This window comes from Oryx dammah, unplaced genomic scaffold (genome assembly GCF_014754425.2).
Source record: "Oryx dammah isolate SB20612 unplaced genomic scaffold, SCBI_Odam_1.1 HiC_scaffold_26, whole genome shotgun sequence".
In the NCBI taxonomy this organism is placed as follows: domain Eukaryota; kingdom Metazoa; phylum Chordata; class Mammalia; order Artiodactyla; family Bovidae; genus Oryx; species Oryx dammah.
This window is the reverse complement of record NW_024070210.1, coordinates 75,173,529-75,188,625: the sequence shown is the minus strand read 5'-3', so window position 1 is coordinate 75,188,625 and position 15,097 is coordinate 75,173,529. Positions and strand designations below refer to the sequence as shown.

At 38.3% G+C, this 15,097-nt stretch overlaps 2 protein-coding genes across 2 annotated transcripts; one reads left to right on the top strand and one right to left on the bottom strand.

Annotated features, from left to right (window-relative positions):
* Positions 1-1,364: 1,364 nt before the first annotated feature.
* Positions 1,365-2,336, bottom strand: LOC120853315 (olfactory receptor 11H12-like). Its single transcript, XM_040227046.1, has one exon. The coding sequence runs from the start codon at positions 2,310-2,312 to the stop codon at positions 1,365-1,367; it is 948 nt and encodes a 315-aa protein (XP_040082980.1). The 5' UTR covers positions 2,313-2,336.
* A 10,749-nt stretch (positions 2,337-13,085) lies between these two features.
* Positions 13,086-14,030, top strand: LOC120853679 (olfactory receptor 4K14-like). Its single transcript, XM_040227632.1, has one exon. It carries the CDS (start codon positions 13,086-13,088, stop codon positions 14,028-14,030), a length of 945 nt encoding a protein of 314 aa, XP_040083566.1.
* Positions 14,031-15,097: the final 1,067 nt, after the last annotated feature.

Here is a 15,097-nt window from a genome sequence, read left to right as displayed (position 1 = left end):
CATGCATTGGAGAAGGAAATGGCAACCCACTCCAGTGTTCTTGCCTGGAGAACCCCAGGGATGGTGGAGCCTGGTGGGCTGCCATCTCTGGGGTCTCACCGGGTCAGACACGATTGAAGCAACTTAGCAGCAGCAGCAGCAGAAGTATATTCCCAAGACCATTTCTCTCTCCAGTTTCTAGGTGGAGATTTCTATTACCTAAAACCCCATTACAGGAACAATCAAATATTTGGTGACACTTTGATGAAAACATTAGTATTCAGAATACTGCATTTCTGAATACTTTGATTGATGCTGCTATGTAGGCAGTAGAACCTGTCCTTTAAGGCTTCAGAAAGGGGTAATATGTAAAGGAAACAACCTATGTCTGGATGTCATTAGGCTAGCATTGACCATTACTGTTCAACAGAATGAAAAAAATTTTTTTTTAATTTGTACTGGCGTATACTGCTAGTGGTAAGGAAACCGTCTGCCAATGCAGGAGATGTCAGAGATGTGGGTTTAGTCCCTGGCTTGGGAAGAACCGCTGGAGGAGGGCATTGGTGACCCACTCCAGTATTCTTGTCTGGAGAATCCCAAGGCCAGAGGAATCTGGTGGGCTACAGTCCATAGGGTCGCAGAGTCTGACACGACTGAAGTGACTTAGCCCACGTGCACACACAGCTGATTAACAATGTTGTGATAGTTTTAGGTGGACAGAGAAAGGACACAGCCATATGTATACATGTATCCATTCTCCCCTAACCGCCCCTCCCATTCAGGATGCCACATAACATTGAGCAGAGTTCCACGTGCTGTACAGTGGGTCCTTGTTGGTTATCCATTTTAGATAAAGTAGCATATATAGGTGACTGTACATTCCCTACAGAAATTTTGTATAATTGCTTTTAAGTGTTTATTTACTAAGAATGATCACATCACAAAGATAATAAAGTCAAATATGATAAGAACTACAATTGGAAAATAATATATTAATGATTCCTTTTTTACTTTACAACTAGCCAACTGAACAAGCAAAATGATATAATTTTATTGATCCCAGAACTATTAACCTAAATTATCAAATAGATGATAGGAATTTTGACCACAGGTGAGTCATATTAACTATTCAAAAAACACTTAAGTGTGGTGTACATTTTTTACTTATCATACAGGCTAAATGCCAAGGAGGAACCCAACACTACCATTTGTCTATAAAATCTCAGCATTTTATGATTATAAATGGCCTCATAAATATTTTATTTCACAGGCTGATATAAGTTAATATCACTAGACCCATATTTGAAGCTTAGATGACAATATAATTCTGATTGTTTGATGTTTGACTATACCAACCTGAGAATGGATGGATCATCTAATATGTCTTACATTATGTTGAAACTCCCAAGAAGTTTCCTCAAGGCTGCTTTTATCTCCTTATTCCGGAAGCTATAGATAAAGGGATTGAAGAGTGGGGTCACCATAGCATAGAACAAAGTTGCAACTTTCTGCATCCCAGCAGAATGTCCAAGCCCTGGGCTCACATACATGACCATCAGAGAGCCATAGAACAGGGATACCACAGCCAGATGAGACCCGCAGGTGGAGAAGGCTTTCTGTCTCCCAGTAGCTGAAGGCATATGCAACACAGCTGTTAGCACAAGAGTATAGGACCCGAGGATGAAGAGGAAGTTACCAAAGATAACTATTGAGCTTAGACTGTAGCAAAGCAATTGGGTTTTGGGGGCAGAGACACATGCCAATGCGAACAGTGGCCCTGGGTCACACACAACATGGTCAATGATGTTTGGTCCACAGAAGGGCATCCGAGAAATGAGAACAATGGGGATCAGGAACCACAGAAATCCACAGACCCAGCAGATCAGGACCAGTTTGGCACAGAGATGCCCAGTCATGATATTAGGGTAGTGCAAGGGACGGCAGATAGCAAGGTACCGATCAAAAGCCATGACAGCCAAAAGTAAGCATTCAGTCGTTCCCAAGGAAAAAAAGAAATAAAATTGTAGGAAACATCCAACAAAGGAGATGGTCTTTTTATCTGAGAGGAAGTTGACCAACATCTTGGGGACTGTAGAAGAGACATACCAGATCTCTAGAAAGGAGAAATTCCCCAGGAATATGTACATGGGGATGTGGAGTCGCTGGTCACACCATAAAGCACAAATAATGGTCCCATTCCCTGTTATGGTCAGAGCATATATTGTAAGGAAGAGTGAGAAGAGGAGGCTCTGAATCTTCCACTCATAAGAAAAACATAGGAGTATAAATTCTCTTATGAAAGCAAAGCTGGAATCTGGCTCAGAGATGTTCATTGGATCGGTAACCTGCAAGTTCAAAAGACATGTATTTATCATTTAGAATTCATTTCAAATGTGTTCTTGTTTGAGAATGAGGAGAAGATATTTTTCCAAAATTCATCAGTTAGGAAGAGAATATAGTTTGCTTGTTCCGCTATATACTCTGAGTTCTGGGCATCGCAGGTAACTGGTGGCACAGAAACAAACTTTTGCCTGCTTCTGAATCTCTCCATTACTTTGATAGAACAAGAGAACTTTAAACATATTTTGTAAGCTTGTTATTTTGGGGACAGAGATGATCTATGACAGTTTTTGTATAGCATGTAACCCAAAGTTAACACCATAAATGCACTAGTTTTTTTTTTTTTTTTTAACTAACCCCATCTTATGGTGAAGTACTCAGCAGAGAAGATTTTACAATTTACGTCTCAGTTGAATATATTCCTTATCATATCATTAAAATGTGAAAAATAAATGGACATATTTTACAGTAAGTTGGCAGTAACCATTTTAAGGGCAATACCTCTGTTTTTCTGCAACATAAAAATATAAGAGCATAATGTTACTCACCGTCACTGGCTTTTATAACGTTACAGTGATTCTCTAGAAATCAGTGGCTTTCAGTTTGCACTTTGTCTTTTACTTAAAATTTTGTAGAAAAAAGAAGCTAGGTATGGGACTATATTTTGTAGTATTTTTTTTCACAAGTTTTTGGGATTGATTTTACTTATAAGCTAGTTCAAGAGAAGGCAAATGCTTTCTTTTGTCGTAAGCAAATTTCTTTTTACTCTATATTCTCACGGAAAGGATTGCAGATATCTGAGTTTCTTGAAATTTTTTTTTTGTGTGTGTATGGCAATATGCAGGCATGTGGGTCCTAAAAGTTATGAAGGCTTATATTTTCAGCACAAACACAAAATTTTCTAAAGTAATTTTCTCCCACTTATTTTCCACACCAGTGTTCTGAGAAGTCTTTCACAATGATTTGCTAGAAGTGTGTGCATCTTTTAGCAATCTAAATCCTTTTAAAATCACTCCAAATCAATAGCATTAGGAAATCAATATAAGGAGATGGGGATAAAAGGGAGTTGGCGTAATGGTGTCAAGACTCTCTGCTATGCTCGGAAGAAAGACCTATGGTTTTAATGTGGACCAGATCTCTAAGACCTGTTTAATAAATCATATCCTTCTGTCTCTAGCCGAGTAAAGAGTTTATTGCTTCACAAAATTAAGATTTCACTTTCTTTATCACAAGTTCTCCTGAGACGTGGCCTCTATAGCTTTAGGGAAGTTCTCTTCCAAGCCAAAGTTTCTTTATAAAGTTAAATTAATGCACATTCTCTGAGGGATCAGTAAAGAGAAGTAGCAACTTCTCTGAGGGCCCATTATTTACAAATAACTTGCCCACTTGAAATATAGATTCCAAAAGTTTCCAGAAAACACAGTTTGTGGAGCAAAAAAGACACACTATGTCAGCCAAAGTTCTGATAGGAATATTTCAAATATCCTTGTGTATATTTTGGAGAATAGAGAGGAAATGTTCAGAGACCCCAGTGAGGCAAATGTTGAGATATAGAAACTGTAGGACACTGATGATGAAAATTTGGAGAATTTGGAAGTATCGTTTAGAAGGGCAGTATGGTAGAAGTCTTTAGATTTTAGAGAAAAGAGCGAGAAGTATCAATATTTAAGCTTATTGACTAAAATACTTCAGAGGAATGTGTGACTTCCCAGTTAACATATAAAAGCAAACTCTTTACACTGAAAGACTAAAGAGGAAAAATATTACTTTGACATTATTACCTCTTGGTGATACTAAGAAACCCCCAAAGCAGTCTTTATCATTTGCCTGCTTAAAATCCACCAGTGGTTTCCTTATTCAAAAATTTCCCAGTTCTCCACAAATAGACTTCAAATGACTTTCTTTCTTACCTTTTCCTACTCTTTCTTTCAGAATAATTTTGGACAGCATTTCATTCTCTGAGTAGCTTTTAGTTTTCCATATTTGATTCTTTGTGGCCACTTTCTCTATATGGAATTCTCATTACCTCCCTCTGTACCTGCAGATTGATGCTTTTGAGCTGTGGTGTTGGAGAAGACTCTTGAGAGTCCCTTGGACTGCAGGAGATTAAACCAGTCAATCCTAAAGGAAATCTATCCTGAATATTCATTAGAAGGACTGATGTTGAAGCTGAAACTCCAATACTTTTGCCACCTGATGTGAAGAATCAACTCATTAGAAATGACCCTGATGCTGGCTGGGAAAGACTGAGGGCAGGAGGAGTGGACAACAGAGGACAAGATGGTTGGATGGCATCACTGATTCAATGGATATGAATTTGAGCAAACTCCAGGAGATGGTGAAGGACAAGGAAGCCTGGCATGGGGTCACAAAGAGTGGGATACGACTGAGCGATTAAACAGCAGTACCTGCAAAATCCCATTTATCCTTCAGGGCCTAGTTCAAATGACATTTTCCCATAAAAATTCTCCTTATTCCCCTAATGGAAGCACTTTTTCCACCTCTGAATTTTTATTTCACCATTTGTGTATCTTTCTTTTTACACTTTTCATAAGCTGCTTTATGTTTACTTGTTTGTATACATATCTTTTCTCCCCTCCCAGATTTTAAGATAGTAGAAAAGAGGTATTATTCAAGTTTGAACTAAATCAAGATGATATAAATACATTGCATTTATTTATCCACATTAACTATTTGTTGAATAAATGAAATTCTTATTTTTTGTTATCTGAGTTTTCTTATTTGTATTGGCTTCCCTGGTGGCTCAGTAGTAAAGAATCCACCTGCCAATGCAGGTGATATGGATTTGATCCCTGGGTCAGGAAGATCCCTTGGAGAAGGAAACCCACTCCAGTATTGTTGTCTGGGAAATCTCATAGACAGAGGAGCTCGGCAGGCTACAGTAGGACACGACTTAGTGACTAAACAACAACCACAATTATTAGTAAAATCAACACCTCGTGCACCAAAGTAAAAAAGACAACACCAAGGTGCCTGACAATATAACATTATATTCACAGATGGGAAAGAAATTCAGAGGGAAAGAGAGATGTAAGTAGGTTACAACTCATGAGAGACTTCTTTGGAAGCTCATTGAAGAAACGGCTTGAGATCGCATATAAGTGATAACACACACTATTTGCCTTTCTTTGTATGGCTTATTTCATTGCATATAAGACATTCCAGTTCATCCATGCTGTTGCAAATGGAAGAATTTAATTATTTCATTGACTGAGTAATATTCCATTGTGTATATATTTATGTCTATGTTACATCTTCTTTATCCATTCATATATTGATGTATACTTAAATTATTTCTGTATCTTGCCTACTGAAATAATTGTGCAATGAACATCAGGATGCCTGTATCTCTTCTATTAAAGAGGGGTTAACAAGGAACATAAAGGCTGATGGATACGTTCACTCTCTTGATTTTGATGATGTTCATTGTTGAACACATATGTCAAATTTTATCAAATTGCACACTTTAAGTATGTGCTGTTTGTTATATATTAATTATACCACAATAAAATTATGTAAAAGACCTTAAAGATCAAATTAAATGTATTTTATGCTAGTATCTGTGTTCTTTGGAAGATGTCTTAATAATTTGACTTCCAGTGCATAACTATCAGGACCTGAAGTAATCACAGATAATGTTGAAACAAATTAGTCAGGTGATCAACATTACCTGTCTATTTAGAAAAGATTAGGCATGCATTAGAGCATGCCATCCATATCAAGGTTTTCTGTTGGTGGTCATATATCATAGCGGTCAAGATATGATTTCTCTTGGAACTGGAACTATTAATAAAACCTTAACTGTATCTGATGATTTAGATTTAGTTAGAGACTAAGATCACAGAAGACATCTGCCTAGTACTTATATGTTAAATGAAAAATAATCTAAAACTTCGCTTATGGTTAATGCTTAGCTGCTTTATATGTGGATTTTCTTGTCTCCCTCTTTTGAGTCTCAGAATATGCAAATTTTATTACTCTTAACAAAGAAGTTCCCAAGAGATGTCCAGTGCAAATTATTTTCATGAATCTTGTTCTGTCCAAAACAGAGAATAGGAGAATTTCACCCAAGGGATTCCTTCCAGTGGTAGATATGTGTCAGGCTGAGGGAAAGTTCTTGCATAGATACTGTCTCTACCCAACAATGGAGATTATCTCAAGCATATAACAGAAGAGAAGAGTAAAAAATAATCTGGTCTTAGAGAAAATTGTGTATGTAAGTTATCTCATATTGTCTGGGACTCTCTTCTTTAAAAGAATTTAAAAAGTATATCTGTTTCTGTCTCACACATGCCTGTTATGCTTGGACCTGAGTATGGCTCATTTAACTTCTGAACTTTAAAGAGATCATTCATGGGTTTTCTCCTCGTACTCTATCCCTACTGGAATTTCTGTGGCTTCTTTAACAAATGCACATATCATCATGATGCTGTGTCTCAGCGATGCTCTCAAGTCTTCTTTGGGAGGTCACAGGGCTTTGACAGCTACTTGATTTTGAACAACTTCCAGCTATCCTGGCTAAATGGCTCTTACCATTTAAGAAAAGAAGTGTTTTATATCAGAGAGAGTATTGCATACTAAGACAAATTCTAGCATAGAGATAGAAGTGAAAAAAGTTATGTATCCAGTGAGAAGTGATGTAAAACTCATTTGTTATGGGATTAACAGGATTAAAATTTGTAACTTTAGAAAAAAGGAAGGCAATTTTAAATAGAAGAAGGAACTTGGAGTATCTCCCTGTGTACCTCAACCAGTGTTTATATCAGGCAATCTATTAAATTCTCTGAGTCCAAGTTTCTCTTTGTAATATTATAAGTGTTGAGAACCTCACAGCTTTAGGATTACTATCATGAAAAAATTAATGGAAGCACATGGCATCCAGACTAGGATGAAAAATATGTTGCTATATTTTAATACTCAAAAAGAGTAACTCAGTTTACCTCCTTTCCCTAATTTTTCAATTTCACTAATCCCAACTGAAAAATTCAAATCTTTCAATTTCACCACTTCCTTTTGTGAAAATCCACCCTAAGTTATGGTGGATCATGGTATCCAGTCCAATCACTTTGTGGCAAATAGATGGGGAAACAGTGGAAACAGTGGCTGTTTTTCTGGGCTCCAAAATCACTGCAGATGGTGATTGCAGCCATGAAATTAAAAGATGCTTACTCCTTGGAAGGAAAGTTATGACCAACCTAGAAAGTGAAGTCGCTCAGTTGTGCCTGACTCTTTGTGACCCCATGGATAGTAGCCTGCACCAAGCTCCTCTGTCCATGGGATTTTCAAGGCAAGAAGTACTGGAGTGGGTTGCCATTTCCTTCTCCAGGGAATCTTCCCAACCCAGGGATCAAACCCAGGTCTCTCACATTGTAGACAGATGCTTACCCTCTGAACCACCAGGGAAGTCCGTGACCAACCTAGACAGCATATTAAAAAGCAGATACATTACTTTCTCAACAAAGGCCCGTGTCTAGTCAAGGCTATGGTTTTTCCAGTGGTCATGTCTGAATGTGAGAGTTGGACAATAAAGAAAGCTGAGCACCGAAGAATTGATGCTTTTGAATTGTGGTGTTGGAGAAGACTCTTGAGAGTCCCTTGGACTGCAAGGAGATCCAACTAGTCCGTTCCAAAGGATATCAGTCCTGGGTGTTCATTGGTAAGACTGATTTTGAAGCTGAAACTCTAATACTTTGGCCACCTGATGCAAAGAGCTGACTCATTTGAAAAGACCCTGATGCTGGGAAAGATTGAGGGCAGGAGGAGAAGGGGACGGCAGAGGATGAGATGGCTGTATGGCATCACCGACTCGATGGAGATAGGTTTGGGTGAACTCCGGAGTTGATGGACCAGAGGCCTGGAGTGCTGCAGTTCACCGGATCACAAAGAGCTGGACACGACTGATCGACTGAACTGAACTGACCCTAAGTTATAGAATTCAAAAGGTGCTTTAAAAGAACGTGTAACTACCTCTTGTCAGTCTTTTTAAAATATTAAATGCCTCCTGGATAAAAGCAGAATTGAAAGGTAAAAAGGTTATTAAGCTCGTGGAAAGCAATAAGCAAGTCTGATAATTCACTTGCCTCTACATCCTATAGGGTTGCTAAGCATCTACTTATTACTTTAAAGAAAATATAAGCAGTAGGTATTTTAGGTTCAAACTGGGGTCTCCTGCATTGCAGGCAGAATCTTTACCAGCTGAGCTACCAGGGAAGCCCACAAAGAAAGGTTATGCCATGTATTTTGGTTACAGAAGGTGGTTTTCCATTCATTAAGATTTTTTCCAGTAAGTTTTGGGAACTGTAGAGCTTTAGATTGCATTTTAATGTATGAAGAAGGGAAATAACCAATATTTATTAAATATGCGCTATCAAAATTTTAATTGCTTTCTGTATATTTTCTGACTTGATTACAAGTTTATTAGACTGCGTGTTGTCTTTTTTACAGATGAGGAAATGGAAACAGAAATAAATTTAGCTCAAAGGCATAAGGTCAACAAGTAACAGGGTTCAGACTAGATCTGACTATTTTTAAAAGTCCATGGTTATTCTATGAATTATCCCAAATGTTGGACTGATATTGATCGAATAATATCTCTACTAACATTGTGAAATATTAGCAAGTTCAAAACTGATGAAAACATATGATTTCTTATTGATAAATTGTTCCTTTGCAAACAATTTTCTTTTAGCAAATTCCTCTCTCAAACACAGTTGAAATTATAATTTTGCTATTGTTTATCTTCCATGTCTCTTATTCCAATCATTACAAAACTAATTATTGAAAACTAGTTTTGGGAAGATTTACCCTGACAAAAGTTAAGTTCAAGGTAAAGGTCAAATTATTCAAATTTCTAAGGAGACATAGGCCATTTGAATGCAGAGTTCCAAAGAACAGCAAGGAGAGATAAGAAAGCTTTCCTCAGTGATCAATGCAAAGAAACAGAGGAAAATAATAGAATGGGAAAGACTAGAGATCACTTCGAGAAAATTAGAGATACTAAGGGAACATTTCATGAAAAGATGGGCTCAGTAAAGGACAGAAGTGATAAGGACCTAACAGAAGCAGAAGATACTAAGAAGAGGTGGCAAGAATACAAAGAAGAACTGTACAAAAAAGAGCTTCACACAATGGTGTGATCACTCATCTAGAGCCAGACATCCTGGAATGTGAAGTCAAGTGGGCTTTAGGAATGGGCCTTAGGAAGCATCGCTACGAACAAGCTAGTGGAGGTGATGGAATTCCAGTTGAGCTATTTCAAACCCTGGAAGATGATGCTGTGAAAGTGCTGCACTCAATATGCCAGCAAATTTGGAAAACTCAGCAGTGGCCACAGGACTGGAAAAGTCAGTTATTCCAATCCCAAAGAAAGGCAATGCCAAAGAATGCTTAAACTACCCACAATTGCACTCTTCTCACACGCTAGTAAAGTAATGCTCAAAATTCTATGAGCCAGGCTTCAGCAATATGCGAACTGTGGACTTCTAGATGTTCAAGCTGTTTTAGAAAAGGCAGAGGAACCAGAGATTAAATTGCCAACATCTGCTGGGTCATTGAAAAAGCAAGAGAGTTCCAGAAAACCATCTATTTCTGCCTTATTGACTATGCCAAAGCCTTTGACTGTGTGGATCACAATAAACTGTGGAAACTTCTGAAAGAGATGGGAATACTAGGTCACCTGACCTGCCTCTTGAAAAACCTATATGCAGGTCAGGAAGCAACAGTTAGAACCAGACACGGAACAACAGACTGGTTCCAAATAGGAAAAGGAGTACGTCAAGGCTGTATATTGTCACCCTGCTTATTTAACTTATATGCAGAGTACATCATGAGAAATGCTGGGCTGGAAGAAGCACAAACTGGAATCAAGATTGCCGGGAGAAATATCAATAACCTCAGATATGCAGATGACACCACCCTTATCGCAGAAAGTGAAGAAGAACTAAAAAGCCTCTTGATGAAAGTGAAAGAGGACAGTGAAAAAGTTGGCTTAAAGCTCAACATTCAGAAAATTAAAATCATGGCATCCAGTCCCATCACTTCATGGCAAATAGATGGGGGAACAGTGGAAACAGTGGCTGAATTTTATTTTTCTGGGCTCCAAAATCACTGCAGATGGTGATTGCAGCCATGAAATTAAAAGATGCTTACTCCTTGGAAGGAAAGTTATGACCAACCTAGACAGCATATTAAAAAGCAGAGACTACTTTTTCAACAAAGGTCTGTCTAGTCAAGGCTATGGTTTTTCCAGTGGTCATGTGTGGATGTGAGTGTTGGACTATAAAGAAAGCTGAGCACTGAAGAATTGATGCTTTTGAACTGTGGTGTTGGAGAAGACTCTTGAGAGTCCCTTGGACTGCAAGGATATCCAACCAGTCCATCTTAAAGGAGATCAGTCCTGAGTGTTCACTGGTAAGACTGATTTTGAAGCTGAAACTCCAATATACTTTGGCCACCTGATGCGAAGAGCTGACTCATTTGAAAAGACCCTGATGCTGGGAAAGATTGAGGGGAGGAGGAGAAGGGGACGACAGAGGATGAGATGCTGGATGACATCACCGACTCAATGGAGATAGGTTTGGATGAACTCCGGAGTTGTTGATGGATGGGAGGCCTGGAGGGCTGCAGTTCATGGGGTTGCAAAGAGTTGGACACTACTGAGCGGCTGAACTAACTAAGGCCTTTTGGATATATAATCAGAATATTTTTTCCTTAGAAATTAAATAAATATTATGGAGATTGTTTATTTGTTAGTTGTGAAACTATTGTCACATGTTCCCATTCTCCCAGCAAATATGTGACTTACCTAATTCCTTTAAGAAATTCTTTCTTTCCATCCTTTATCTATGCTTATTAGTTCTCAGTATAAGGGAAGGGAAAACTAGTGCTCATGATGAGATAATGGTTTTCATTTTTGCTCTCCTGCTCCTCTTGGTACCACTCTTGAGATTTCAAGGATAAAAGAAGATGCAACATATGTACAAATGAACTTATATACAAACCAGAAATAGACCCACAGACATAGAAAACAAATTTGTGGTTATAAGGGGGGGAAAGGGTGGGATGGGATAAATTAGGAGTTTCGGATCAACATATATGCACTATTATATATATGTAGATAGCTAATAAAGACCTACTGTATAGCACAGGGAACTATACTCAATATTTGTAATTACCTATAAGGGAAAGAATCTGAAAAATATGTGTGTGTGTGTGTGTGTGTGTGTGTGTGTGTGTGCGTGTATGTACATGTGTGTGTATAACTGAGTCACTTGGCTGTACACCTAAAACTAACACAATGTTGTGAATCAACTATATGTCAATAAAAAAATAAAATTAAAAAAAGGAGATGCAACAGCCTAAAAGTAAAATGAGGTCAAGAAAAATAAATAAAATGAAAAGAGAGAGATATAACTACTTTTCCACCAGCCAACTTGAGAGGAATTCTCAATTTATTTCAGGATGAATATAGGCAATGTCATTATTCCATTTACAGGTGATCTCTAAAGTTTTAACTTCACATCAGTCAGTACTAACAAAGATGTACTTTGCTTACACATGTCTGTAGCTTATTTTCACTTTAGAAAATATACATTTAAAACTTTTATGGCAATATTTCAAAGAATCCATTGGCATAGTTGAAGGTAAATATTTTCTATTGATAAACTTGAGTTATAAAAAACCTCTGCAGAGGTCATTAAATCAGAACGTGAGTCTGGGTTGCCACCAAAGTGGAAACTTTGGTCAATCCCTTTCTCACATAACATTCCCCTGACATTTTTTTCCTAGTAGATTCAGTTCACTAAATGAATTGCATTTAATTGTGATCCTAAATAATGGTAAATTATGGGTTTATTTTGCATTTGAATTATCATGCCATGGTATTTTTTATATGGCCTTCTGTATAGCTTCTCTCCTAAAGCTTCTTCCAACATATACTTGAAAAGTGAAGTGGAAGTGTTGGTTGTTCAGGCACATCTCACTCTGTGTGACCCCATGGACTGTAGCCTGCTAGGCTTTTCTGTCCATGGAATTCTCCAGGCAAGAATGCTGGAGTGGGTTTCCATTCCTTTCTCCAGCGGATCGTCCAGACTCAGGGATGGAACCTGGGTCTCCTGCATTGCAGCTATATTCTTTACTGAGCCACCTGGGAAGCCCATATTTTACAGTAATAAACTAAACACTTATTTTATTTTATTTTTAAGTTCAACTGAGGCTTGAAGAAATCATTATGCTTAACACAGAGAAACTGTAATTTTGTGCCATGTCATTTGTTCTGGATTTCAGTATCTATTCACCATCATCTTCCTAGGTAGACTACTTAAATTTTAATTATTAACTTATAACAGTTGTTGGTCACGCATCCAGATTCTTTTCACTGGAGAAGCAAATTGAAACTAGATTCTAGGTGGCCCAATAATCTTTTCTCAGCCTTTCATATTGCTGTCCGACCTTTCTCACTTCCTCACTGTGAAAGAACCCTCTCAATCATTCATAAGAATCCGATCTTGGAAAGCCAGTTTTAGGCATTTTACTTCTTTTTGGGGCATGCTACCCTGAGTATTTTACCAAAATTTATCTTCCCAATTATACTTTTCACTTTTAGATATAGATGCTGAATTTCAATGAAATTTAAATTTCAGTGAGATAAATTTTAACCAAAGTCTAGAAAATAAGTAGCCTTTCCCATCCTACTAATTGACAATCTATCTTTCTCTCTAGGTTATTTTAGAGGACATGCTGAGTAAATGGATAAAAGAAATCGGTCTGTAGTGTCAGAATTCATGCTTCTGGGACTTTGTCAGTCATGGAATAAGGAAGTCTTACTCTTACTGATATTTTTTATGCTATATTTGATCATTGTATCTGGAAATATTTTCATCATGATCTTAATCATCACTGACCCCCATCTGCATTCTCCCATGTACTTTTTGTTGGCCAACCTGTCCTTTGTTGATATGTGGCTTTCTTCAGTAACTACTCCTAAGATGATTACAGACTTTGTCAGAGAGAACAAAACTATTTCCTTTGGAGGCTGCATGTGCCAGATCCTCTTTGTGCATTTTGTTGGAGGGGGTGAGATGGTGCTATTGGTGGTAATGGCCTATGACCGCTATGTGGCCATCTGCAAGCCACTCCACTATTCAACCATAATGAACCTGCAAAAGTGCATTGGGCTTGTGGCAACTTCCTGGACCATTGGCTTTGTGCATGCCATGAGTCAAACGGCTGTGATTGTGCAATTGCCTTTCTGTGGCCCCAGGGAAACTGACAGCTTTTTCTGTGATATACCACTGGTAATCAAGCTTGCCTGCATAGACTCTTATAACTTGGGAATATTAATGAATGCTGACAGTGGGGTTCTGGCCATGACCTGCTTTGTTCTGCTGCTGATATCCTACACATATATTCTTCTTACTGTTTGCCAAAGCTCTAAAGCTGGTACATCTAGGGCACTCTCTACCTGCACTGCCCACATCACAGTGGTGGTGCTCTTCTTTGGGCCTTGCATCTTCATCTATGTGTGGCCACTCAGCATCACCTGGGTGGACAAATTTCTTGCTGTGTTTTACTCTGTTATTACACCTCTCCTAAATCCAGCCATTTATACCCTGAGAAATAAAGAGATAAAAAATGCTCTGAAGAGATTCAGAAGCTACTACCTACATTCCAAGAGGAATACTAATGCCTAAAATCTCACTGGAAGCACTTCAGATTGATAACATACAATGCCGGGAGCCAGCACAGAAGACCTTTGCCACCCATGGCAAAGGTCATGAGGAAGAGCCCTGATGGGCAAAGGCGGGTCAGGACTCGAGGGACTCCCCGACCCCACCCATGACAAGGTCATGCGGGCGAGGCGGATCAAGACTCAAGAGGTCCCCTAGATCTGCTCGAGCATCTACCCCCGAAACAAAAATCTGTCTGTTATACTACACTCTTCTGACATTAATAGGGGCTATCCCCGACTACCTTTCTCTGGAAAATTAACTTAGAGCTCCAGTTAATAGTCTCCTGCATATAAAAGGAGTGTCTCAGGTCAAACCTCTCTGCTGGCAGACTAGCTTGTGTGACAGGATTATCCACACTCCTGCTACTACACACATGATTGTTTACAACCTCTCAACCATAAACAGCACAGAGAGTTTGGAGTATTTTGAAAGTCTTAGTTAGCATAGGGCTTTTCTAAAGATAAAAATCATGTTGGTGAAGGGTTTCATTGCTGAGTTAATGATTGCCGCTAGGCCTCCATATCCTCAGGCACCTGGGAGTATGTTAATCAATGTAATTGGAATGTAGAAAAAGAAATATAGTAGTTTTGATGTTAGCAATACTAGACTTTTGAGTTAATGAATTTTCTTTTTGTTATAAATCACTGTACTCCTCTTTCTTTGTTATAAACCATTGTATCCTTGCTATGTAAGAATGTAACTTTATCACTATCTTAAGACTAAGTAGATCTTAAGGGAAAACAAGTTTTCTGATTGACTAACCTTTAGCAATAGAAAGAAAGATGGGGCCATAAAATGTTACTCGGTCTCCAGACCAGAAGATATTGTAAACAAACGTAAGACCCTTGTAAGAACAAAGATATGCAAAGAACACTCTGTCTTTAGATAAGGGTGAGAGCAGCTGACCCTGAGTGACTCTGCTTCTTACATTTATCTCTATGTACAACTTAAAGTATAAAAGCTTCCCTGAAAAATAAAGAGATGGACCAGGACCAAGACCAGTTCCACCAAAGCTTGGTTTCCCCGTG